Source organism: Pogoniulus pusillus, chromosome 17, assembly GCF_015220805.1.
Source record: "Pogoniulus pusillus isolate bPogPus1 chromosome 17, bPogPus1.pri, whole genome shotgun sequence".
Classification (NCBI taxonomy): domain Eukaryota; kingdom Metazoa; phylum Chordata; class Aves; order Piciformes; family Lybiidae; genus Pogoniulus; species Pogoniulus pusillus.
Genome location: NC_087280.1, coordinates 582,292 through 606,503, shown reverse-complemented (window position 1 = coordinate 606,503; position 24,212 = coordinate 582,292). Strand labels below are relative to the sequence as shown.

Sequence of the window (24,212 nt, the reverse complement as noted above, 5' to 3'; positions counted from 1 at the left end):
TAGGGTCATCAGGGTCCAGCCATCAACCCAACGCCACCGTGGCCACTAAACCGCGTCCCCAGCCCAGCCGTGAGCGCCCAGGTTGCGCAGGTGGATGGTGTGGGGAACGGTTTCAAAGGCTTTACTCAAGTCCAGCCCAACAACATCTTGATAGGCGCTGAGCATTCCCATGGGATCAGAGGCCAAGCGGCTCCCTGCAAGAGACGCTCTCAAGAGCCCTCCGAAGCCAGCCCTGCCAGCTGGAGTCCTGGGGCAGTCTCACACCTACTCCCCTGCTCTTTCACCTGCGATGTCCCGGCAGGCTCACGGACCGCAGGCGCTGACAGGCGGCCCCGGCCCTGCGCTGCCCAGTTCCCAGCCCCGCAGGAAGCTCCCAGCCGCTCCGCAGCGCCCTGGACGCCGGCCAGCGCCGCGCTTCAAACGGCGCCCGCTCGGTGGCCTTTCCCCTGCCCCCGCGGCCCCGGCCCCGCTCGCAGCCGGGACTCTATTTATAGCTTCAAGGAAAAGCCAGCTGAGACTTTCCCACAGTGCCGGCTCCTCGGGCGATTGTTGTTGGGAAAGCTGGAATGTTCGGGGCGTTATTTTTGTGTTCCCCTGGGAAAGGTTGGCTTTTTTTTACCGTGCGTTGCTCCGTGTCCCCATCTGTGCCGAGAGGGCTTGGGCTGCTGCCTGTGTCGAGATGCTGCTGGCTTGGGTGCTCTGCCCAAGCTGAGTGCTCCGATAGATGTTCCAATAGTAGAGGGGCTCCAAGGCAAAGGATCACAGGACAGCTCAGGTTGGAAGGGATCTCACAGATCTTCTATTCCAACCACCCTGCCACAGGCAGGGACCTCTCTCAGCAAGACTGATTGCTCAGGGCCTCATCCAGCCTGGCCAACCTGGCAGCCACAGCCTCCCTGGGCAGCCTGTGCTAGAGTCTCACCACCCTCACATTGCAGAACTTCTTCCTCAACTCCAGTCTAACCCCGCTCTGCCTCCTCAGCATCAAACCATTCCCCTTGCCCTGTTTCTAGACACCCCCACAGAAAGTCCCTCTGCAGCCTTCCTGCAGGCTGCCGTCAGGCACTGGCAGGCAGCTGATGTGCCCTCTGCAGCTGCCGCGCTGCCTCCTCTGGGCTTCGGTCCCCCGTGCAGGCGAAGGCACCGTAGCCCTGCTCAGAGAAGCAGGCTGATTGCCACTGTGCTGCCCAGGCTTTCGGTGCTGAGTGCCCCGGCTGCGGGGTGGCACAAGGACACCAGGTCACGGTGTCACCGTCTGTTGGAGTGTTGCTGCCAGCGAATCCCAGCAGGGGCTTTTTCTTCCTTTCTTGGCCATGTGAGGCTGTTTCCCGTGCAGAGAGCTGCTAGGGGACATTCTGGCCAGGCTGTGACAGCTCTGCGCTGTCCCGAGGCTCCTGGCAAGCACCCACAGGCCCTGCAGTCCCCGGGCAGAGAGATGGAACACCCTGCCTGGACTCCTTCTGCAGCAGAGAGGATGCTCTGCCTGTCCTCTCCTCGGGCACTCCTCGCCTGGCAGCACTGCCAGCAGCTCGTGTGGCTTTCCCTGTCCCTGCTTGGCAAGGCCCTGCCCCACTTTCCTCCTCACGTCCTCGGCAGAATATCTGCAGTGTCGCAGAATGACAGGATGGTAGGGGCTGGAAGGGGCCTCTGGAGATCGTCCAGCCCAACCCCCTGCCAAGGCAGGTCATGCAGGAACAAATCCAGGTGGGCCTCAAAAGTTTCCAGAGAAGGGGACTCCACAACCTCTCTGGGCAGCCTGCTGCAGGGCTCTGGCACCCTCACAGGGTGCTGGCCCTAATTTGCTGACCAGCGCTGCCACCTGTCTATCCAGTGAGCTGTCACCTTTGTGTCCTTTATCTCTCACATCAAAGCTGCTTGCAGGTCACTTCCTAGAGCTCTGTGCCTTCAGCCTGGCGCCAGAGTAGCAGCCCAGCAGAGCGTGAGCTGTTGCTGCCATGCCACAGATCTGCCAGCGCTGTGTCACTCCTTTACCAGGCTATTTCTGCTGTGTCCCCTCCCGGCCTGCCCATGCTCTCGTTGCCCTGTCTGAGGGTTTGGCACCCTGGAGGACTCTTGTGCCTCGGCCTTGGGCAGGTTTGATTTTTCTGGTGGAGAATGGGCAGCTCCTAAAGGCTTTGCTGTTTGTCACACTGCCTTTAGGGATGGCTTCTCCCGAAGCCTACATGTGGAACGTGATGGTTTGCAGCCTTCCTGGTTTAGAAGCTTGCAAATGCCAGGTGGGCATCTCCTTAATTATTGTCACCAGTGGCTGTCATTAATTGTGGGCTCCAGAGCTGTGAGACAAAACTAGAGAGAGAAGGGAGAGATTTTTTTCCCCCACTGGGGAACAGAGAGCTGCTCCACCTGGATGGTGCCCACTGGCAAGGCAGGGCTGAGCAGGCAGCTCTGGGCTCACAAAGACCTGAGATGGAGATGGGCAAGGACAAGAGGACAGGAGGACAAGCACAGGTTACAGAGCACAGAGACAGTGCCCAGATGGAGGGGCTGTGAAGGACTGCAGAGCTCCCTCTGGCAGGTTTGCTCCCGCTGGTCCTTGGCTGCAGCCCTGCCCGCGCTGGCTTTGGCACAGCTGTGGCACACCCAGAAGCAGGGTCACTGCTCCCGGGCTCCACAGCAATGAAGGCAGGGATCCAGAGACTCCATTCAGCTGCAAAAGAGCTTTAAGATCATAGAGTTCAACCATCCTCTAACTCTGCCACAGCTCTCAGCACCACTTCTGCACATCCTTTAAACACCTCCAGGGATGGGCCTTCAACCTGGGCAGCCTGTGCCAGTGTTTGGGAAGAAACAGCGAACCAACATCCAACCTAACCCTCCCCTGCCACAATTCCAGGCCAGTTCCTCTCCTTCTGTCCTAGGGAGCAGAGCCCAACCCCAGCTCACTGCAGCCTCTTCTCAGGGAGATGTAATGAGCAATGAGCTCTGCCCTCAGCCTCCTCCACACCAACCCCCCAGCTCCCCCAGCTGCTCTTCCCCAGCTCTGTTCTCCAGGCCCTGCCCCAGCTCTCTTACCCTTCTCTAGACCTGCTCCAGCTCCTCAATGTCCTTCTTGGAATGAGCAGCCCAGAACTGGGCCCAGCACTCAAGCCATGGCCTCAGCAGTGCCAAGCATAGGAGCATGATCACTGCCCCCACCCTTGCTGACTCAGGCTGGGCTGCCGGTGCCTGTCTTGGCCACCTGGGCACACCCTGGCTCATCTTCATCTGCTGTCATCCAGCACCCCCAGGTCTCCACTGGACAAGTCGCAGGGTCTCCTGCTGACCTCCCTGCTCTACAGCCACTCAGAGGAGACAACAGTGCTGTTGCAGAAGCAGATGTAGCAGGGAAGCTGTGAGCCACAGCTCTGCTGCTGTTCCTCAGCAAGTCCCACGCTGCTGTCCCTCAGCACCACAGGCCTGTCCCTTGGCTGTGCTATCCCCACCACCGCTGGGTGCCATGTCCAGATGGAGCCTTGGGGGCAGTTCCTCGGTGTGGGCACAGCACTGCCCCAGCAGCCATGTTTGAGAGCTGTTTCCTCACAGCAAAGAGTTCCCAGCACAACACCTGTGAGAGTCCTTCTTGGAGGTGGGTTGGAGCTGCTGGAGCTGTGGAGCTGGCTCCTGGGGCTGGCTCATGCCTGTGGTCTGTGTCACACCTGTCACCAAAAAAAAGAGGTTTTCTCCAAGCTCCTTCTCACCCCAGGAAAGACATCAAGGGGCTGGAGCAGGTCCAGAGCAGGGTATCGAAGGTAGGGCAGGGTCGGGAGAGCAGGGCTGGGGAGGAGCAGCTGAGGGAGCTGGGGGGGGTTGGTGTGGAGAAGAAGAGGCTGAGGGCAGAGCTCATTGCTCTCTGCAGCTCCCTGGGAGGAGGTTGGAGCCAGGTTGGGGTTGATCTCCCATGTAACAAGGCACAGGATGAGAGGAAATGGCCTCAAGTGGCACTATGCGGGGGGGTTCATGCTGTCCATCAGGAACAGCTTCTTCCCTCAGAGTGTTGTCAAGGCCTGGCCCAGGCCAGTGGTGGAGTCTCCATCCCTGGAGGGACTGCAAAGCCGTGGAGATGTGGTGCTGAGGGGCAGGGTTCCGTGGTGGCCTGGCAGAGCTGGGGTCAGGGTTGGACTCCAGGATCTCAAAGGGCTTTTGCAGCCTAAAGGGTTGTGTGGTTGGATGCCTGCAAGCTGTGCTGGGGTCTGCTGCTGTGCCTCTCCATTTCCAGTGGGATCAGTCGGTGCCGTGAGCGCCGCGCAGAGCCGAGGGCTGGATCAGGATTGACACCAGCACCGTTCTTTGCTGGGGGCTCTGTCAGGGTGAGCTCTGCAGTGTGGTGTGCTGGCTGTGAATCAGTGATGAGAGGAAAGCAGGTGCTGGAAGGCCTCGCTGTGGGCTGCCATGAACCGTCAGCTTGGCATGGGCAGCAATGGCTCAGCAGTTCCAAGCACAAGGGCACAGGGTCCTGCTGGCCACACCATTGCTGACCCAGGCCAGGATGCTGGTGCACTTCTTGGTCACCTGGGCATACCTCTGGCTGCTCACAGAGTAGGGCACAGCCTTGGCTGCTCATGGAGTAGGTCACACTCCAGGATGAATCTGAAGCCTCCCAGGGTAGGATCTGATAAGTAGCACCAAGAAAGCAAAACAAACCCAGAAGGACAAATCTGAGGACAGATTGACAAAGCAGAGAAAGGAGGAGAGCACTGAGCAGGGAGGAGGGCACTGAGCAGGGAGGAGGGCACTGAGCAGGGTGGTGCTGCGGTGTGTGGCAGCTCCGCATCCAGCCAGAGCTCTGTGTTGATTTCAGTTTCTCTTGCAATGAGCTCATCTCTTGGCACAGCTCCATGGCCTTGCTCCCACATGCTGCCAGGGTAGGCTCCCTTTCAGCTCTCGTGGGTCACCTCCACGTGAGCTGGGAGCTGGCAGCTCCACTTGCCACCCCTGGACAGAACCAGGTGCCTGTCAGGCTCCTGCTGGGCACTGTGTGAAGAAGGCAGGAGTGGAGCTGGAGAGCTAGGAGAGCTGTGCCAGCGCAGTCAGAACTGTGCCTGTCTCCAGCCTTGGTGCCAGGGGACCCAGTGGGAAGCTTGAGTGTGCTTGGAACACCCCCGTGAGTGGAAATGGAGTTGTGGAAGAGGCCACCTGAGCTCAGTGTGGGCATGAAAAGTTATGATGACCTGAAAGGAGGCAGCTTTTTGAGGCCACAGATTGCACCTCGCAGGAACAACCTGGTAATGAAAGCCTTGCACCAGCTCAGGGCATTCCTCTGCACCCGAGGGAGGGAAGCCAGAGCTGTGGCCTGGGGCAGCTCATCTGGTGCTGTTTGTCTTAACCTATGGCTCTAGTGGAAATGGACAAGTTCAGCAAGGGGCCTGCGTCCAGGGAGGAACAACCTCCTGCACCAGGATGGCTGAGGAGTGACCTGGAAGGCAGCTCCATGGAGAAGGACCTGGGAGTGCTGGTGGACAAGCTGCCCAGGAGCCAGCAGTGTGCCCTTATAGCCAAGAGCACCGACGGTCCCCTGGGGTGCAGCAAGGAGAGCGAGGCCAGCAGGGCAGAGAAGGTTCTCCTCCCCCACTGCTCTGCCCTGGGGAGACCACATTTGGAGTACTGAGTCCAGTTCTGGGCTCCCCAGTTCCAGAGGCAGGGAACTGCTGCAGAGAGTCTGGGGGAGGCTGCAAAGCTGCTGAGGGCCTGGAGCAGCTCTGTGAGGAGCACAGGCTGAGAGCCCTGGGGCTGAGAGCCTGCAGGAGAGCAGCCCCAGAGGGGAGCTGAGCAGTGCTCAGCAAGAGCTAAAGGAGCTGTGGGGGGCAAGAGGATGGGGCTGGGCTCCTGTCAGTGGTGCCCAGTGATAGCACAAGGAGCAGTGGGCACAAACTGGAAGCCAGGAGGCTCCATCTGAACAGGAGGAGAAACTGCTTTGGTGTGAGGGTGCTGGAGGCCTGGAGCAGGCTGCCCAGAGAGGCTGTGAAGTCTCCTCTGGAGAGCTTCCAAACCCTCCTGGACATTGTGACCTGGGCAAGCTGCTGTGGGTGCCCTGCTTTAGCTCTAGGGTGATCTCCAGAGGTCCCTGCCAACCCCACCACGCTGGGGTTCTGTGAGATCTGGGAAGGAAAAACAGAGCCCCTGCAGAGCTGGAATCAGCTCTGTCTCAAACCTCGCCAAGCAGTGTGGCCATGGTGGTGAGGTGGCACTGGCAGCATGGTCAGTCTTGCTGCCCCATCCTGTTAGCAGCACAGGCTTAAGCAGATCAAGTCTAGGAATGGGTTCTCTGTGTCCCGCACTTGGTTTTGGTGCCATCCCCCAGGGGCACCTGTGTGCTGGAGCCTGGGGCCGGGTCTCAGGGCTGCAGCAGCTCTGGGTGCCTCGGGTTGCCACAGGGCAGCACAGCTGGGTCAGAGCCCAGGAGTCTCTCTGGGCTGCAGAGCTCCTGCTCGCTCACACCTCCTCAGCTGGTGCTGAAGCTGCTGGAAACAAAGAGCCAAGCAGCTCCAAGACCTGTCCAGGCAAAGCACCTTCTCCACCTGCTTTAATAGTTTTGTTTTCCTCAGTTCCACACCCCCAGGATAATGTGTCCAGGCCTGCTCCATTGCACGAGATCACACAGAGCCTTCAGCTCAGGGCTGCTCTCCAGGGACTTAGAACCATGGAAAGGGTTGGGCTGCAAAAGCCCTTTCAGATCCTCCAGTCCAACCATTCTCTAACTCCACCAAGGTTGGGACTAACCCATGGCCCTCAGCAGCACAGCTCTGCCTCTCTGAAACCCCTCCAGGGATGAGCACTCAATCACCTGCCTTGGCAGCCTGTGCCAGTGTTTGGGAACCCTTTCAGTGAAGAATGTTCCTCTAATGTCCAACCTAAACCTGCCCTGGGGCAACTTCAGGCCATTTCCTCTCATCCTGTCCCTCCTTAGGAGGCAGCAGAGCTCAATCCCAGCTCACTGCAGGCTCCTCTTAGGGAGCTGTAGAGAGCAATGAGCTCTGCCCTTGGCTTCCTCTTCACACCAACCACCCCCCCCCCCAGCTCCCTCAGCTGCTCCTCCCCAGCCCTGTTCTCCAGACCCTGCCCCAGCTTTGTTGCCCTTCTCTGGCCCTGCTGCAGCCCTCAGTGTCACTGCATTAGAAGCAGGGTGGGCAGCAGGGGCAGGAAGTGCCCAACCTCCTGTGCTTAGCACTCTCGAGAGCACACTTCAAGTGCTGTGCTCAGCTCTGGGCCCCTCACTGCAGGAAGGACATTGAGGAGCTGGAGCAGGTCCAGAGCAGGACACTGAGGCTGAAGAAGGGCCTGGTGCAGCTGGGGGTGAGGAGGGGCTGGGGGAGCTGGGGGTGTGCAGGTGGAGCAGAGGAGCCTGAGGGCAGAGCTCCCTGCAGGGAGGTGGCAGTGAGCAGGGAGCAGCCTCTGCTGCTTGGTGCCAAGGGACAGGGCAGAGGGAATGGCTCCAAGCTGCCCCAGGGGAGGCTCAGGCTGCAGCTCAGGAAGTGTTTCTGCACTGGAAGGGTTCTCAGACGCTGGCACAGGCTGCCCAGGGCAGTGCTGCAGTCCCCCCAAGGTGCTGTGGCACTTAGGGTTGGGCGCTGGGTGGAGGCTGGGACTGGCTGAGCCTGGAGGGCTCTCCTCACCGGGTGGCTGCCGTGGTTCTGTGATTGTTTTCTCTGAACCCAGTCCTGCTTCTGTGCCACCCCCTGGAAGACCCTGATGCCATTCCTCTCTGTGTCACACGTGCAGAGATGGCTTGGGGACAGGCTGCTGCAGAACCCCCAGCCCTGTGCTTGGGCTCTGCTGTGCCCTGGCTGTCCCTGCTGCCGTGGCTCTGCTGGGAGCCTTTCCCTTCCTGCTCCTCTTCCCTTGGCCCCACAGGGATTTGCAGGCTCGGTGGCATCACTGAGAGCTCTCCAGTGAGGTGCCTGCCTCCCCGGCATCGCTGGCATGAGGAAGCAGAGGGCTGATGGAAGGAATCTTGTCCACAGAGGCCCCTGCCTCACGCTGAGGACGAGGAAATTGCTTCCCAGACTTGCAGTGCTGCCCTTCCTGCGCCTGTCCCAGGGCCACCAAGCAGGCCTCTGCCTGGCTCCACGGCTGCTGCAGTCTGGGCTTTTCAGGTGAGATTCCATTTCCTCTTATGAAATTGCATTCTTCATTTTAATCAGCTCCAGAAATCACTGCTTGGGCATGCAGAGCAGGAGCAACAAACATCGTCGGGGCTGGAGGAGTGGGAAGCTTGAACTCGAGTGCATGGAGCGAGGTTAGGGAGAGGAACAAGAAAGATGCCATCAGCTCTGCTAGGGGCAAGGCCTGCTCCAGCTTCACTCATGGGTTCACAGAATGGGCTGGCTTGGAAGGGAACTGGAAGATCATCCAGTTCCAAGGCCCCTGCCATGGGCTTTGCCATGGAACTAGGTGATCTGCAATCTGCCACCAGCCCAGGTTGCTGAAGGCACTCCCAGCCCTTGTCAGAAGTCCCTCCCCAGCTCTCCTGAAGCCCCCTTGATGATTCTGTGACCTGCTGCAGGGCTGTGTGCTGCACAGTGTTCTCCAGCAGCCTCTCAGCAGCAGTGGAAAAGGAGGTGAGGGTTGGCCAAACAAATTGTCTTGCAGCTCTCCTTGTTCCAGGGAAGTGCTGCTTCAGCACAGCTTTGCCAAGAGAATGGGGAGAGGAAAGAAACAAGGGAGGGGGGAACAGGAAAAGAGCCTGCCCTGGCTCTGCACAGCTTTGCTTGCCAGCTGGGACAAGAACCTTTGTGTTGCAGGTGACTCCAGCTGTGTGGCCACCTGCATTTCTCTGTGAGAAACTAAAGGCCTTTTTCTCCCAGAGCCCACAGCTAAAAATATTTCTACAGACCTCTTTCCTTCAGGAGACCCAGGGCAGGGGCACAGCTGGGCTGGGATGCTGGGGAGGTTGGCTCCAGGGGCAGCTGAAGGGCTCCAGGAGAGCTGGGGAGGAACATTTGACAGGGTCTGGGACTGCCAGGCCAAGGGACAATGGCTCTGAGCTGGGTAGAGGGGAGTTTGAGAGTGGAGAGGAGGAAAAAACTGTTGAGATTGAGGGTGGGGAGAGACTGGCAGAGGCTGCCCAGGGAGGCTGTGGATGCCCCCTGCCTGGAGGTGTTGCAGGCCAGGCTGGATGAGGCCTTGATCAACCTGGGCTGGTGGCAGATTGAAGATCATCTGGTTCCAAGCTCCCTGCCAGCTTGGAACTAGATGATCTTCAAGGTGCCTTCCAACAAACTCATTCTAGGAGTGCCCTGAGCAACCTGGGCTGGCAAGGATGATCTGAGCTCCCTTCCAAGCCAACCCATTCTGTGGTTCCATGACATACACCAAGCATGCAGTGTGCACATGGTGCCAGAGATCACCTGGAGGTCTGGGGTATGGATCAAGGTTCTGCACCCACTGGAAGCCTCACTGCAGAGCTTATGGTGGCCTCTGGAGGGGACTTGTGACCGGCACTTGAATCTGGGTTTTGGGTATCTCTGCCTCGCCAAGGGTACCCTGGGCAGTGTGCAAGGTACCTAAGTCAGAGGCAGTCACAGCTGTTGAGGTTGGAGGCCTTTGAGGATCCAACTACTTGCCCAGGGCTCACAACGCCAGCACCGCTGCTCAGCCACTGCCACCAAACCATCTCCTTCAGCACCACAGCCACACCTCCTTTAAGCGCCTCCAGGGATGGGCACTCGGCCACCTCCCTGGGCAGCCTGTGCCGGTGCCTGAGAGCCCTTGCTGCAATCTTTGACCTGAGCCTCCGCCGGCACAGCTGGAGGCCTTGTCCCTCTTGGCCTGTCACTTGCTGCATGTCAGATGCCGCTAGCAGCTCTCGGTGCCCGTCTTGCCAGGGCTGAGCCTGGCAGGGGAAGCACCCTTGTCCCCTGCCCCTTGCCTCCTCCCGCATGTCTCCGGTAGGAGGAACGGGAAGCCCCGCAAGCCCCGCAGCACCTCCTCTGCCTCCCGTCCCTTCGGGAGCGACAGGAAGCGGCTCCGAGCCAGCGCCGAGCGCTCCGCCGACCGCCTGCCCTGGCTGCGGACGCAGGAGCGGGCACCCGGGAGCGCCGGTGCTGAGCCCCGTGCCGGGGCAGTCGCGGCCGGCAGGGCGGCGAGCAGGCAGCTGCTGCGCACAGGCAGGACCCCGCCGGGAGCGGGCAGGGCGGCGAGCAGGCAGCTGCTGCGCACAGGCAGGACCCCGCCGGGAGCGGGCAGGGCGGCGAGCAGGCAGCTGCTGCGCACAGGCAGGACCCCGCCGGGGGCCGGCAGGACGGCGAGCAGGCAGCTGCTGCGCACAGGCAGGACCCCGCCGGGGGCCGGCAGGACGGCGAGCAGGCAGCTGCTGCGCACAGGCAGGACCCCGCCGGGAGCGGGCAGGGCGGCGAGCAGGCAGCTGCTGCGCACAGGCAGGACCCCGCCGGGGAGCGGGCAGGGCGGCGAGCAGGCAGCTGCTGAGCACAGGCAGGACCCCGCCGGGAGCCGGCAGGGCGGCGAGCAGGCAGCTGCTGAGCACAGGCAGGACCCCGCCGGGGGCCGGCAGGACGGCGAGCAGGCAGCTGCTGAGCACAGGCAGGACCCCGCCGGGAGCCGGCAGGGCGGCGAGCAGGCAGCTGCTGAGCACAGGCAGGACCCCGCCGGCAGCCGCGGCCCGGAGCAGCGGCGCGGGGATGCCGTTCGAGCCCGGGGCCAGGCCTCTCCTTCCGGCCGCTGCGCAGCGCTTCCGCCGGCGCGGCCCGGGCACGGCAGGGGTCGTGGGAAGCAGGCTGGGGGCAGCACTCCGAGCCTCGGCTCCCTGCCTGCGCTGCGCCGCGCAGGACAGTGCGGGGGGATGCCGGTGCTGGGCTGCGCCGAGCGCTTGGGCCCGTGGCAGGCGTGGGTGCAGCCCAGCGCAGTGCCCCGCACCTGGGCGCCGTGCCCGGCACCCCTCTTCGCTCCGTGCCACCGGCCGTGCCTCCCGTCTGAGCGGGTGCTGGGTACTGCGAGGAGCTGGGCAGATGGAGCAGCGTCAATGCCTCCTGTGCCTTCGGGTACGTTGAGACCTCCACAGTGTGGTTTAGTGCAAGGTTCTCTTGATGGGAGCCAGGAGTGAGGAGGATCTCCTGAGCTCTGCACGTCTGAGCCTGCTGCTCCGCCAAGCACCAAGAGCTCCCCTGCCCTGGCTCAGGCAGCTGTGGCCAACTGTAGAGGTCTCAGGTCAGTGTCTTGAGAAGGATCCTCTGGAAACTCCCGAAGGTGCTTCTGATCTCTGCCAGTGCTGCCTCCTGCCCGGGCCAGCTGCGCTGGGAAGCTGGAGGAGCCAAGCTCTGCCCTGTGGCACATCAGCCCCTCAGCTGCCTTTGCCAAGGGCAGCTCCCCGGGGTGCTGGAGACCTGCCTGGCACAGTGCAGCACCTGGTAGGGGCTGTGCCCAAAACCATCCCAGCTGAGCTTGTCTGCAGCATCCCTGAGGCAGCCTGGGTGGCTGTAGCCAGATGAGTAGGTCCACATCAGGCCATGGTCTAACGTGGTGGTGGCAGTCAGCAGCTGGCCCCATAACGTCAGAGGTGATTTCCAACTGCCCTAATCCCCTGGTCCTGTGGCTGTGAGTCACAGAACCACAGAATGGGTTGGCTTGGAAGGGACCTTGAAGATCATCCAGTGCCAATCCCATGCCAGGGGCAGGGACACCTCCCACCAGCCCAGGTTGCTCAACGCTCTTCTAAGAAGGAGTTGGCTTGGAAGGGACCTCGAAGATCACCTGGTTCCAAGCCCCCTGCCAGGGGCTTTGCCGTGGAACTAGGTGATCTGCAAGCTGCCACCAGCCCAGGTTGCTCAAGCCTCATCCAACCTGGCCCTTCAGTTGACTGTAAGTGCCATGTTTGTGGAGTTCCTCATCCCCTAAATCTCTCTCAGGGTGCCTATTTTGCTGGAAGAGCCCTGGGAATGTGGGCACTGCACTGTCCCATCCTCATCCCTGCGTGCAGCCTTGTCAGTCCCACTTCCCCCTGCGGCCCCAGGCTGTGTTTTTGAGGGACATTCAGCTCAGCGATCGTCTCCTGGCTGGTTTTGCTGCCTTCCCAGCTCACATCCCTGGCGGTGGGGCTGGGTACGCACGGGGAGGGTGCTGTACTCGGAACAAGAGCGTGGGATCGCTTGGAAGGACCAGCACTGGGGGGGTGAAGCAGAGGTTTCCTGCAGCCGTTTCTGTGGTGGAGCTGCAGAACCGTCCCGGTGGCGTCCCGAAGCGGCCGCGGTGTGTCCGTGCCAGCCCCCCGGGCACAGCCACACGATGGCGGTGCGCTCCTGCTCATGCTCCGCCGCCCGGCTCCGCCGCGGCCGGCCCCTGCCCGGCTTCGCTGCCAGCCCCTGCCCGGCTTCGCTGCCAGCCCCTGCCCGGCTTTGCTGCCAGCCGGCTGCCCTCGGAGGAACGGCGCTCCCGCGGGCGTGGGGTGGCTTCCCAGGTGCTCCGCGGGTTCCAGCAGCGCTTCTCGGCGTTTCCGCGGCTTTGGCTGATCGCTGAGAGTGCCCGGACTGGGCTGCGCTGGAGCGAGGAGCGATGCTGAGGGGCTGCACTCTGCTCCACTGCTCATCCTCATCCTACACCCACGCTGCTACCTCTGTGCCTCAGCTCCAGGCAGGCTCTATCACTTGTCACTCCATCCATTATCTGATCCTTGTCGCTCCCAAATCTGTGAATGTAAAGGGACAAAGGTCCAAGGAGTCTCCTGTCCCTTAGTGTAAAGGACAGAGGACAAAGGAGCCTTTTGCACTGCCACTTGTGACTGCATTTTCCTCCATTTTAAGGAGTTTTTATCAAGTCCTGCATGATCTTCCTGTGGCCTCACAGGGACATGTGGACCAGGAGAGTTCCTGGTGTCAGGAAGGTGACAGCAGGAACAGCAACGTGTCTCAGTGCTGGTGGAGGTGGAAAAGGAGGGAGTGAATTGAAACTCCACCTGCTAGCACCTGAGAGCTTGGGGGGTTGAATATCATTGCAGGTGTTTCAATGCAAACCCAACCCAAAACAATGCAAAGTTACACTTTGGAACCATGCAGAGAGGAACAAACTGGGGCAGGGGCCAGAGGACAGGGCTGAGGAGGAGCAACTGAGAGGGCTTGAGTGGGGGTGGGGGAGTTGGTGTGGAGAAGAGGAAGCTGAGGGCAGAGCTCATTGCTCTCTACAGCTCCCTGGGAGGAGGCTGCAGTGAGCTGGGGTTGGGCTCTGCTGCCCAGCCTCAGGTGAAAGAAGGAGAGGAACTGGCCTGGAGCTGTGGCAGGGGAGGGTTGGGTTGGAGAGGAGGAGAAATGTCTTTGTTGCCAGAGTGGTGAGGGCCTGGCAGAGGCTGCCCAGGGAGGTGGTGGAGTGCCCATGGCTGGAGGTGTTCCAGCTCCGTGTGGCCATGGCACTTGTGGCCATGGTTTGGTGCCCGTGGTGGTGCTGGGCTGCTGCTGGACTGGGGGGTCTGGGAGGGCTCTTCCAGCCCGAACCATCCTTTGGTCCCACGACAACCAGGTTCTTCTCCCCACCAGCCCTCCTCAGCACTGCCCCCGAACCCCGCAGCCAACGGCAGGCCCCTGCAGCCCCCTCTCCGCAGTGTTGGTTCTGGCTGTCGCCGTCGGGTGTCGCAGGGGCTGAGGAGCAGCAGGAGTTTCCTTCCAGCACGACGGTTGGGGTCAGCCTTTCCCGACGAACGGTCTGCACATCAGCACTTGAGCTTTCCAGCACAGTGAGCTGTGAGTTCTGCCTCCTCTGAACGTGGTGCCAGCTGGGATATGTTCTCTTAATGGGGTGCCAGCTGGGATGTCTCCAGAGCTTCAGGCTCTCAGGACCGTGGGTGAAGGCAGGGTGAGGAATATCACTGATTTTAACTAGCCCAGCCATGCAGGAATAAGCTCTTCACCATGGCCTCAGAAGCTCCCTGGGTTTCTCTGGGTCTGGATCTCTGAGACCTCACCTCTTTCCAGATCTGCGGTCCACAACACAGAAGAGACATCAATGTGATGGAGGGGGAACAGAAGAGGCCACAATGAAGGCTGAAGCAGCTCTGCTATGAGGACAGGCTGGCAGAGCTGGAGCTGCTCAGCCTGGAGAGGAGAAGGCTGCAGGCAGAGCTCAGAGCTGCAGCTCAGTGTCTGCAGGGGAGCTGCAGGCTGGGCAAGGACTGCTCAGAAGGGGCTGTGGGGACAGGCTGAGGGCAGTGGTTTGGAACCGGAGCAGGGCAGAGTTAGGTTGGGCATGAGGAGGAAGCTGTGCAGGGTGAGGGTGGGCAGACACTGTCACAGGCTGCCCAGGGCTGTGGTGGAGGCTCCATCCCTGGAGACACTGAGGATCAGCCTGGCTGTGTCCCTGTGCAGCCTGCTGCAGCTGGGTGCAGGGGCTGGGTGAGATGCCCTTTGAGGCCCTTCCAGCCCAGTGCAAGCTGTGAAGCTGATCATTCTCTGGCTGCTCTGTGGCTCAGGTTCACAGCACCACCCCCAGCTCTGGCACGTGGACTCATGCCATGGTGCTTGTCATGGTCACTGCAGCCTCCTCCTTAGCACCCCAAAACCACTGCATCCCCAGGCTGGGGCACTGTAGGTCATGCCAGGACCATGCTGAGTTTCTCCCATGTTTGGTTCCCCCCCTGCCAGCTTTGTGCTCTTTCCCAGCAGGGCCATATAAGGAAACTCTCACTAGAAAACAGCAAGGCAAAGGTGGTGACGCTGCCCTGGCTGGTCTGCACTGCCTGGCACAGCCTGGGGATCTCCCCCAGCTTGCTCTCCATCCCCTCTCTCACTCCTGCCTATCTCTTCCCTTCTCCATCCTGGCTGCCCACGGAGCACCTTCCTGGGGTGAGCAGGGCAGAGCTGCAGCCCTGCAGCACTGTGCCCAACCATCGAGAGGGGTTGGTGCCACGGCAGTGTTTGGGTCTGGCTTGTGGTGGGCACAGCAAGGCCTGCCCCAGCACCAGGCTGAAGCCTGTGGGCTCCTCCCAAGGGGCACTGGGCTGGGGGCAGCCTCAGGGGGTGCAGCCACACTGCCATCCCATGTGAACGTAGCCTGCCCTGGCCCACCCAGGACACGCGTGGCCACACGGGAACTGTGCTGGAGGAGGAGCTGGGGCCTGGGGGAGTGCGGGGGTGGGAGCAAAGCATCTCCCAGCAATGGGAACCAGCTGCACCCAGGGGTCTTCAGGGAGAGTTGTAGTGGGGGCAAGGAGCCCATCTGGCTCTGACGAGCCAAGCCTGGCAGTAGCGTGCAGGGCTCCTGCTGCTGTTCGGTGGCACAGCCCTGCTGGAAGGCCCCCAACACCTGGTGGGGGCAGGAGGATGGTGTGGGGAGGGGTAGCTCTGACTCACACAGCCCCAGCCAGCCCCTGTTGGCAGTGCTCTGTAGTGGCTGAGGTAGTGCCTGAGGAGCTGGGAGAGGTCATGCCAGGGCTGGTTTGGGAAGTCCCCCCGAGCCTGGTTGCTCCTTGGAGACCGTGCCCAGTGCTGGGGAGCCAGGCCCAGTCTGGCAGCATAAGGGAGCCATGAGAATATAATTTGCTCTGTTAACATGAGGGTGAAGGTCCCATCTGATGACTGTGGGGACTGGTTAGGCCTGGTGACACCACATCATAGGGGACATGGCACTGGCAATGTCCTAGGCCTCACTGGATGGCCAGTATGTGGTGGCTTTGGCTGGGTGCTGGCCTCAGGGTGTGGCAGGGAGGTGGGAGGTGCCATATTTGCTTGGGCAAGAATGTTTTCCCCTTTGGATTTGACCCTTACACAGAGCAGCCCAGAAGGGTGCTCTCTTGGGAGCTGGTGCTGGCAGGGGGCCTCTCACACAACTCTTGACATACTTCCCTGTGCTCCTTGTTGTCCCCATCCTGGAAATCCCATCCCCTGCCTTGATCTTTGGAGAAGAGGAGGCTGAGGGCAGAGCTCATTGCTCTCTACAGCTCCCTGGGAGGAGGCTGCAGTGAGCTGGGGTTGGGCTCTGCTGCCCAGCCTCAGGTGAGAGGAGGAGAGGAACTGGCCTGGAGCTGTGGCAGGGGAGGGTTGGGTTGGAGAGGAGGAGAAATGTCTTTGTTGCCAGAGTGGTGAGGGCCTGGCAGAGGCTGCCCAGGGAGGTGGTGGAGTGCCCATGGCTGGAGGTGTTCCAGCTCTGTGTGGCCATGGCACTTGTGGTTTGGTGCCTGTGGTGGTGCTGGGCTGCTGGTTGGACTGGGTGGGCTGGGAGGGCTTTCCCAACTGAATTGTGTGATTCCACGATCCCATCACACCTCTGGCCCAGGTCAGGTGCCATTGCAGTGCTCGTCCTGTCTCTTCCCTCCATCCCATCCTGGCATCTCCCTTCTCCTGAAGATGTTCGCAAGGACACCTGAGCTTCTCCTGGAGGGGAGACCAGGCCCTAATCCCAGGCTTTGACAGCTTCTCCTTGGACTGGCTGTGGAAAAAGAGCCTCTTAGAGAAGAGCCAGGCACTGCCTCTGCCCCGCAGCTGCCTGGGGCTTGCGCAGGCCACATGGCATCAGCTTCTTCGTGCCCAGCAGAATCCATTTGTGCTGCTTTCCCATTTGGCTTCCACACTCCCTGTGCCACTCATTAACCTGCATCTCCACACAGCTGCAGCGTGGGGATCCCTTAAACCCGTGGAGTCTGCCTCACCTTGCTGTCTCTTCTCTGAGGTTCTGTGGCTTTGAGGTTCTGTGGCTTTGAGGTTCTGTGGCTCTGAGGTGCAGTGGCTTTGTGGTTGAGGTGCTGTGGCTTTGAGGTTCTGTGGCTCTGAGGTGCTGTGGCTCTGTGGAGGGGAAGTTTACAGCCTCCACGGCCCTGGGGACAGCCAAAATGCATGGAGCAGCGAAGGGTTTGCAGCAGGTGAAGGGACCTTGGCACCGGGTCTCTGGGGCTGCCGTGCTCTGGATATCCCCGAAGCCCGGGCCGGGCCCGGGTTTGGCTGTAGCTGGCTTTCGGGGCCACGCTGGCACCCTTGGCTGCTGCATGTGCCAGCAGCGCCGCCGTTCTTTCCGCCTGGCCGAGCGGCAGCGGGCCCGAGCTGGGGCTTAATTCAGCAAGTCATGAATTGATAATGCTCATTCCCCACGCAGGACCATCAATATTTGATAGCGGGCAGCGGCCGCTGCGGCACGGCGCGCAGGAGGGGCCGGCGGCTGCGGGGAGCTGCCCGCGGGGCTGTGCCAGGATGGGGCCGAAGAGCCGTGGGCTCCTCCTGCAGCTCTGCAAAGCTGCCGGCAGCGGGACGGGGCCGTGATGGCTCCGTAGAGGGATGCATGGGGGACGGGGCAGCAGCTGGAGGCTGTCAAGTCGAGGCGGGGAGGGAGCAGGGCGCCGGGCGCAGAGGGGAGCCCGGCGGCTGATGCCGAAGGGGGGAAATTCAGAGGCTTTAGGGGAGACGACACGGTGGTCCCCAGGATAAGCATGGGGGGCTTGCCCTCGGTGTACCACTGGATGTGAGCTCGGCTCGGCAGCAGCTCGGCGATTAGCGGCGTGAACTCGGGAAGCCCCCTGCCCCCTGCTCCCATCTCGCTAATTGGCCGCGGGAGGAGCGCGGCCGTTTGCGGAGGGGGGAGGAGGGAGGAAACCTTCTCCCCAGGAGCTGCCGAGGCTTCCAGGAGAAGGCAGGGGCGGGGAAGCTGAGCCGTGCAAAAGGCAGTATTTTGCAGTTCACTCCAGAAGAGCCTCTTCCTGCTTACCGATCTCCAGCGCTTAGCCCCCGCGCAGCCCCTGCCGCGACCCTCGGTTGTTGCGGAGGGGGCTGCTCCCGCCTGCCTTCGCTTCGCCTCAGCTCCCCACTCCCTTAGGTTTGCCGAGGCACCAAGCACGGGCTGTACTGCTGGCAACTCTGGGCTCCCCTGTGAGCTCTCCTGGCTCCTAAGGGCTGCAGTGGCAGAGGGACTGTGTGAGGAGCAGGGGCTCGGTGGAGCCCGATGGGATGTGCCAGCTGCAGCCAGGTGTGCTGGAGGTTGCCATCACAAGGGCATGGGGCCGAGGAGGCTCAGAAGTGCCCCATGGGGACTGTGGCACGCCGCCGATAAGGTGGCCGTCAGCCGCCGGACCGCCGCGGCACTCGCTGCCTGAGCCTGCCCGCGCTGAGACAAGCCAGGCGGCTCCGCTGACAGCGCTGCCTTTTATCTGGCCCCGGGGAATGCAGCCCCCGCGCCGCATGGGCCCCCGGCGATACTGCCAGCAGCCCTGCTGCCTCCTTTCGCTCCTGCCGTCTCCCTTCCTGCTGCCACCCTTTGCTCCTGCCGCCTCCCTTCGCTCCTGCCGTCTCCCTCCTGCTGCCTCCCTTTGCTCCTGCCGCCTCCCTTCGCTCCTGCCGTCTCCCTTCCTGCTGCCACCCTTTGCTCCTGCCGCCTCCCTTCGCTCCTGCCGTCTCCCTCCTGCTGCCACCCGTTGCCCCTGCCATCTCCCTTCGCTCCTGCCGTCTCCCTTCTGCTGCCTCCCTTTGCTCCTGCCGCCTCCCTTCGCTCCTGCCGTCTCCCTTCCTGCTGCCTCCCTTTGCTCCTGCCATCTCCCTTTGCCCCTGCCATCTCCCTTTGCCCCTGCCATCTCCCTTTGCCCCTGCCATCTCCCTTCACTCCTGCCATCTCCCTTCACTCCTGCCGTCTCCCTTCACTCCTGCCATCTCCCTTCGCTCCTGCCGCCTCCCTTCCTGACGCCTCCCTTCGCTCCTGCCGCCTCCCTTCCTGACGCCTCCCTTCGCTCCTGCCGCCTCCCTTCCTGCTGCCTCCCTTCGCTCCTGCCGTCTCCCTTCCTGACGCCTCCCTTCGCTCCTGCCGCCTCCCTTCCTGCTGCCTCCCTTCGCTCCTGCCGCCTCCCTTCCTGACGCCTCCCTTCGCTCCTGCCGCCTCCCTTCCTGCTGCCTCCTTTCGCTCCTGCCGTCTCCCTTCCTGCTGCCACCCTTTGCTCCTGCCGCCTCCCTTCGCTCCTGCCGTCTCCCTCCTGCTGCCACCCGTTGCCCCTGCCATCTCCCTTCGCTCCTGCCGTCTCCCTCCTGCTGCCTCCCTTTGCTCCTGCCGCCTCCCTTCGCTCCTGCCGTCTCCCTTCCTGCTGCCTCCCTTTGCTCCTGCCATCTGCCTTCGCTCCTGCCGTCTCCCTTCCTGCTGCCTCCCTTTGCTCCTGCCATCTCCCTTTGCCCCTGCCATCTCCCTTTGCCCCTGCCATCTCCCTTTGCCCCTGCCATCTGCCTTCACTCCTGCCGTCTCCCTTCACTCCTGCCGTCTCCCTTCACTCCTGCCATCTCCCTTCGCTCCTGCCGCCTCCCTTCCTGACGCCTCCCTTCGCTCCTGCCGCCTCCCTTCCTGACGCCTCCCTTCGCTCCTGCCGCCTCCCTTCCTGCTGCCTCCCTTCGCTCCTGCCGTCTCCCTTCCTGACGCCTCCCTTCGCTCCTGCCGCCTCCCTTCCTGCTGCCTCCCTTCGCTCCTGCCGCCTCCCTTCCTGCTGCCTCCCTTCGCTCCTGCCGCCTCCCTTCCTGCTGCCTCCTTTCGCTCCTGCCGTCTCCCTTCCTGCTGCCACCCTTTGCTCCTGCCGCCTCCCTTCGCTCCTGCCGTCTCCCTCCTGCCGCCTCCCTTCGCTCCTGCCGTCTCCCTCCTGCTGCCACCCTTTGCCCCTGCCATCTCCCTTCGCTCCTGCCGTCTCCCTCCTGCTGCCTTCCCTTTGCTCCTGCCATCTCCCTTCGCTCCTGCCGTCTCCCTTCCTGCTGCCTCCCTTCGCTCCTGCCATCTCCCTTCGCTCCTGCCATCTCCCTTTGCCCCTGCCATCTCCCTTCACTCCTGCCGTCTCCCTTCACTCCTGCCATCTCCCTTCGCTCCTGCCGCCTCCCTTCCTGACGCCTCCCTTCGCTCCTGCCGCCTCCCTTCCTGCTGCCTCCCTTCGCTCCTGCCGTCTCCCTTCCTGACGCCTCCCTTCGCTCCTGCCGCCTCCCTTCCTGCTGCCTCCCTTCGCTCCTGCCGTCTCCCTTCCTGACGCCTCCCTTCGCTCCTGCCGCCTCCCTTCCTGACGCCTCCCTTTGCTCCTGCCGCCTCCCTTCCTGCTGCCTCCTTTCGCTCCTGCCGTCTCCCTTCCTGCTGCCACCCTTTGCTCCTGCCGCCTCCCTTCGCTCCTGCCGTCTCCCTCCTGCCGCCTCCCTTCGCTCCTGCCGTCTCCCTCCTGCTGCCACCCTTTGCCCCTGCCATCTCCCTTCGCTCCTGCCGTCTCCCTCCTGCTGCCTTCCCTTTGCTCCTGCCATCTCCCTTCGCTCCTGCCGTCTCCCTTCCTGCTGCCTCCCTTCGCTCCTGCCATCTCCCTTCGCTCCTGCCATCTCCCTTTGCCCCTGCCATCTCCCTTCACTCCTGCCGTCTCCCTTCACTCCTGCCATCTCCCTTCACTCCTGCCGTCTCCCTTCCTGACACCTCCCTTTGCTCCTGCCATCTCCCTTCGCTCCTGACGCCTCCCTTCCTGACGCCTCCCTTCGCTCCTGCCGTCTCCCTTCCTGACGCCTCCCTTTGCTCCTGCCGCCTCCTTTCGCTCCTGCTGCCTCCTTTCGCTCCTGCTGCCTCAAATCCTCCCTTCGGCTGGCCAGGTCCCTGCTCCACCAGCTCCCAAACCCACTGCTGGCACTGCCCGGAGGTGCAGCAGGCATCTTTAATCCCAGCATGCCAGGGGTCCTGCCACTGGCAGCATAGAGGGCAGGCCCATGCTGGATCAGGGACAGCAAGGTGCTGCCAGCGCATCCCTGGGCCCTGCAGCCTTTACTTTGCCCAGAAGGTTCCCCCAGCTGGGATCTGACTTTCTTACCCGGGACATGACTCTGCACACTCCCCTGGCTCTGGTGGGGCTGCTGCCAGGGCTTAGGGTATCTGGGAGCATGGCAGACGTGGGCAGCTGGTTTCAATTTATGGTGACAAATGTTTTTGACCTCAGAAGGTCCACACATGTCTCTGGGTGTGGCTTCCTCCTCTTACTGCCCAGAAAGGACCAGATTGCCATGGGCTGGTGCTGGGAAAGGGGCTGCCCATGATGGTCTGCATGTCCTCCATAGCAACTGCTGTCACTTTCCTCCTGCAGTGAGCCTGTAAGCTGGGGTGACTGTAGGAGCACAGTGACCAGGCTGCTTGGAAGGGATGAGTGAGACAGGGTTCAGCTGGGAGGGACGGGGAGGGTGTGGTCTGCCTGGGTGCTCGCTGGGGAGCAGCTCTGAAGTGACGTGGGACAGTCAATGCGTGGGTGGATGCGTGTGTGGGAAGGAGCCTGCACTGCTGTCACATCACTGGGAGCACAGTGGGAAGACACCAAACACCCCCAGAAGACAAGTCCTCCTCAGTCACTGTCCCAGCTGGCTGGTCTTGGGCTGTCTCACAGCTCTGTTCTGTTGGGCATCTCCAGTGGCATGGCCAATCCATTCCCAGCAGCATCCCTGCCAGGCCACATCGTAGCCAGTGTGGCTCCTGGGTGGGTGCCCGACAAATTGCTCAGCCAACCCCTAGTGCTGAAAAAGGCATCAGTGTGGTTGGTGGAGACTCTGAACTGCTCTGAGTAGCTCACCCCTGGCCCTGTGAGTAGCTCTGCTGTTCTGCTGGGGACATCCCTGAGCTCATATCCCTTTAAGAGAAGCTGCCAAAGCCAGGCAGGTGTCCCACAGGGGCCATGACACCAGCTTGCCCCCTCCAACAGCCCCTTCTCCTCCTCGTGTGCCTGCTGCCCTCCTCCCAGACACCATCTTTCTTGCCCGTGAGTGATACTTGGCATTCAAGAGCAGCAGGATGCAATGGAGACACCAAGAGTGGGTGAGGGCAGCTCTGCCAGCCCCACTGGGTGCTGCCCAGGGTGTGCTTGGGGGTGTAAGGGTGCAACAGTTACTGGGGAGGCAGAGCGCAGGGATCAGGCAGGCTGCAGGCGTGGGCAAGGCTGGAAGGATTAAGGATGGGCAGCTGAGGCTGTGCTGTCTGCGGGTGCAGGACCTCGCAGGGGTGCAGGGCGGAGCAGGAGAGACAGGTATTTGGGGGGCAGGCATCAGAGTGACACAGGGATTGGCAAAGGGTGCCAGGTTTTGCACAACAGCTCTGCCTCTAGGCGTTTGACTGCTGCTGGGTGCTACCAGGCGCCCAAGTTACTCATTAGTCTGATTAACTCATCAGTAATTTTGACCAAGTAAGTCAAGACAGTGGGAAAATATCTGAAGAGCTTCTTGCCCCCTGCCGTCCTTGCCTGGGACGGGCTGGGAGCTGCGGTGGCACTGCCAAGGCTCCCTGGCCCCTCCGCTGATTTTGCTGGTCTGAGAGATGGGGAAGGGAGAAGTGAGGGTCGCCCACCCTGGGGACACGGAGGAATGTGTCTGGCCCCATCCCACTGCCTCATCACACTCCCCGGGGCCTCCTTCTCCCCCTCCCTCCCTGCTCCAGGAGTTAAGAGCTTCCCTCCAGCCAGGTGTTGCTGATGGAAAGTTTAAATATAGCCTTTGGCTTTTTTGCCAGCGTTAAATAGCTCTGCCCCGTCCCTGCCGCTGCCCTCGGCTGTGTTTCTGGAGAGGAGTAGCTCTGCGCCCAGGCGGCCCAGGACCTGGCCCCGCAGGCTCTGCCCGCAGCCCGGCGGCACCTCTGGCCTCGTCCCTCGCAGCGGGGCCGCCCGGAGCGTTCGCCGCCGGGGCTGTGCCTACACCGTCCGGCGGCGGAGCAGCCTCCCGGGTTGGCGCCGCCAGCGCTCGGTGCGGCTGCCGGCCCCGCGGCTGTGCTGCCGACACTGCCCTCGGCGGGGCTGACCTCTGCCTCGGGGGCCGCACGGCGGGGCCGGGGCGGCGGGGCCGGGGCGGCGGGGCCAGCCGGGAGCCAGCCGGGGCCGGGCGGGAGCCGGGCGGGAGCCGGGCGGGAGCCGGGCGGGGCCGGGCAGGGGCCGGGCAGGAGCCGGGCAGGAGCCAGCCGGGAGCCAGCCGGGGCCGGGCGGGAGCCTCCCGCGCCTCTGCCGCCGCCAGCTGCAGGCCCGGGCGGCCGCGCCGCGGTCCGGCTCTTGCCTATTTAAGGCAAATCTCCCTGCCGCGCTGTTAAACAAAGCGGGGCCGCTCCCGCTCCCGCTCCCCGCCTCGGCAGCAGCCCGCCCGGCGCAAACAGGCGAGGCCGCTGCGGATCAGCGCTGCTGGGGCCGCCGGCCGCGGGGGCTGCCCGGCCAGGGCCGCCACGGGCTGCTGGGGGGCAGCCGGGCCCCAGCCTTTGCAGGGAGCTCCCAGGCCCCAGCCTTTGCAGGTAGCTCCCAGGCCCCAGCCTTTGCAGGGAGCTCCCCAGACCCCAGCCTCTGCAGGGAGCTCCCCAGACCCCAGCCTTTGCAGTGAGCTCCCCAGGCCCCAGCCTTTGCAGGGAGCTCCCAGGCCCCAGCCTTTGCAGGGAGCTCCCCAGGCCCCAGCCTCTGCAGGTAGCTCCCCAGACCCCAGCCTTTGCAGTGAGCTCCCCAGGCCCCAGCCTTTGCAGGGAGCTCCCCAGGCCCCAGCCTTTGCAGGGAGCTCCCCAGGCCCCAGCCTTTGCAGGGAGCTCCCCAGGCCCCAGCCTCTGCAGGGAGCTCCCCAGACCCCAGCCTTTGCAGGGAGCTCCCAGACCCCAGCCTCTGCAGTGAGCTCCCCAGACCCCAGCCTCTGCAGGGAGCTCCCCAGACCCCAGCCTTTGCAGGGAGCTCCCAGACCCCAGCCTTTGCAGGGAGCTCCCAGACCCCAGCCTCTGCGGGGAGCTCCCCAGACCCCAGCCTTTGCAGGGAGCTCCCCAGACCCCAGCCTCTGCAGGGAGCTCCCCAGACCCCAGCCTTTGCAGGGAGCTCCCCAGACCCCAGCCTTTGCAGGGAGCTCCCCAGACCCCAGCCTTTGCAGTGAGCTCCCCAGGCCCCAGCCTTTGCAGTGAGCTCCCAGACCCCAGCCTCTGCAGGGAGCTCCCAGGCCCCAGCCTCTGCAGTGAGCTCCCCAGATCCCAGCCTTTGCAGGGAGCTCCCCAGACCCCAGCCTTTGCAGGGAGCTCCCCAGACCCCAGCCTTTGCAGTGAGCTCCCCAGGCCCCAGCCTTTGCAGGGAGCTCCCCAGACCCCAGCCTTTGCAGGGAGCTCCCCAGACCCCAGCCTTTGCAGGGAGCTCCCAGGCCCCAGCCTTTGCAGGGGACTCCCAGGCCCCAGCCTTTGCAGTGAGCTCCCAGACCCCAGCCTCTGCAGTGAGCTCCCCAGACCCCAGCCTTTGCAGGGAGCTCCCAGACCCCAGCCTTTGCAGTGAGCTCCCCAGACCCCAGCCTCTGCAGGGAGCTCCCCAGACCCCAGCCTTTGCAGGGAGCTCCCAG

The 24,212-nt window shown here is 62.7% G+C and overlaps 1 protein-coding gene across 1 annotated transcript; it reads left to right on the top strand.

Moving 5' to 3' along the window:
- The first annotated feature begins 289 nt into the window (after positions 1 to 289).
- LOC135183231 (putative uncharacterized protein ENSP00000383309) lies at positions 290 to 12,508 on the top strand. Its single transcript, XM_064158172.1, has 4 exons — positions 290 to 434; positions 5,337 to 5,517; positions 9,889 to 10,994; positions 12,027 to 12,508. Exons 1-4 carry the CDS (start codon positions 290 to 292, stop codon positions 12,506 to 12,508), a joined length of 1,914 nt encoding a protein of 637 aa, XP_064014242.1.
- Positions 12,509 to 24,212: the final 11,704 nt, after the last annotated feature.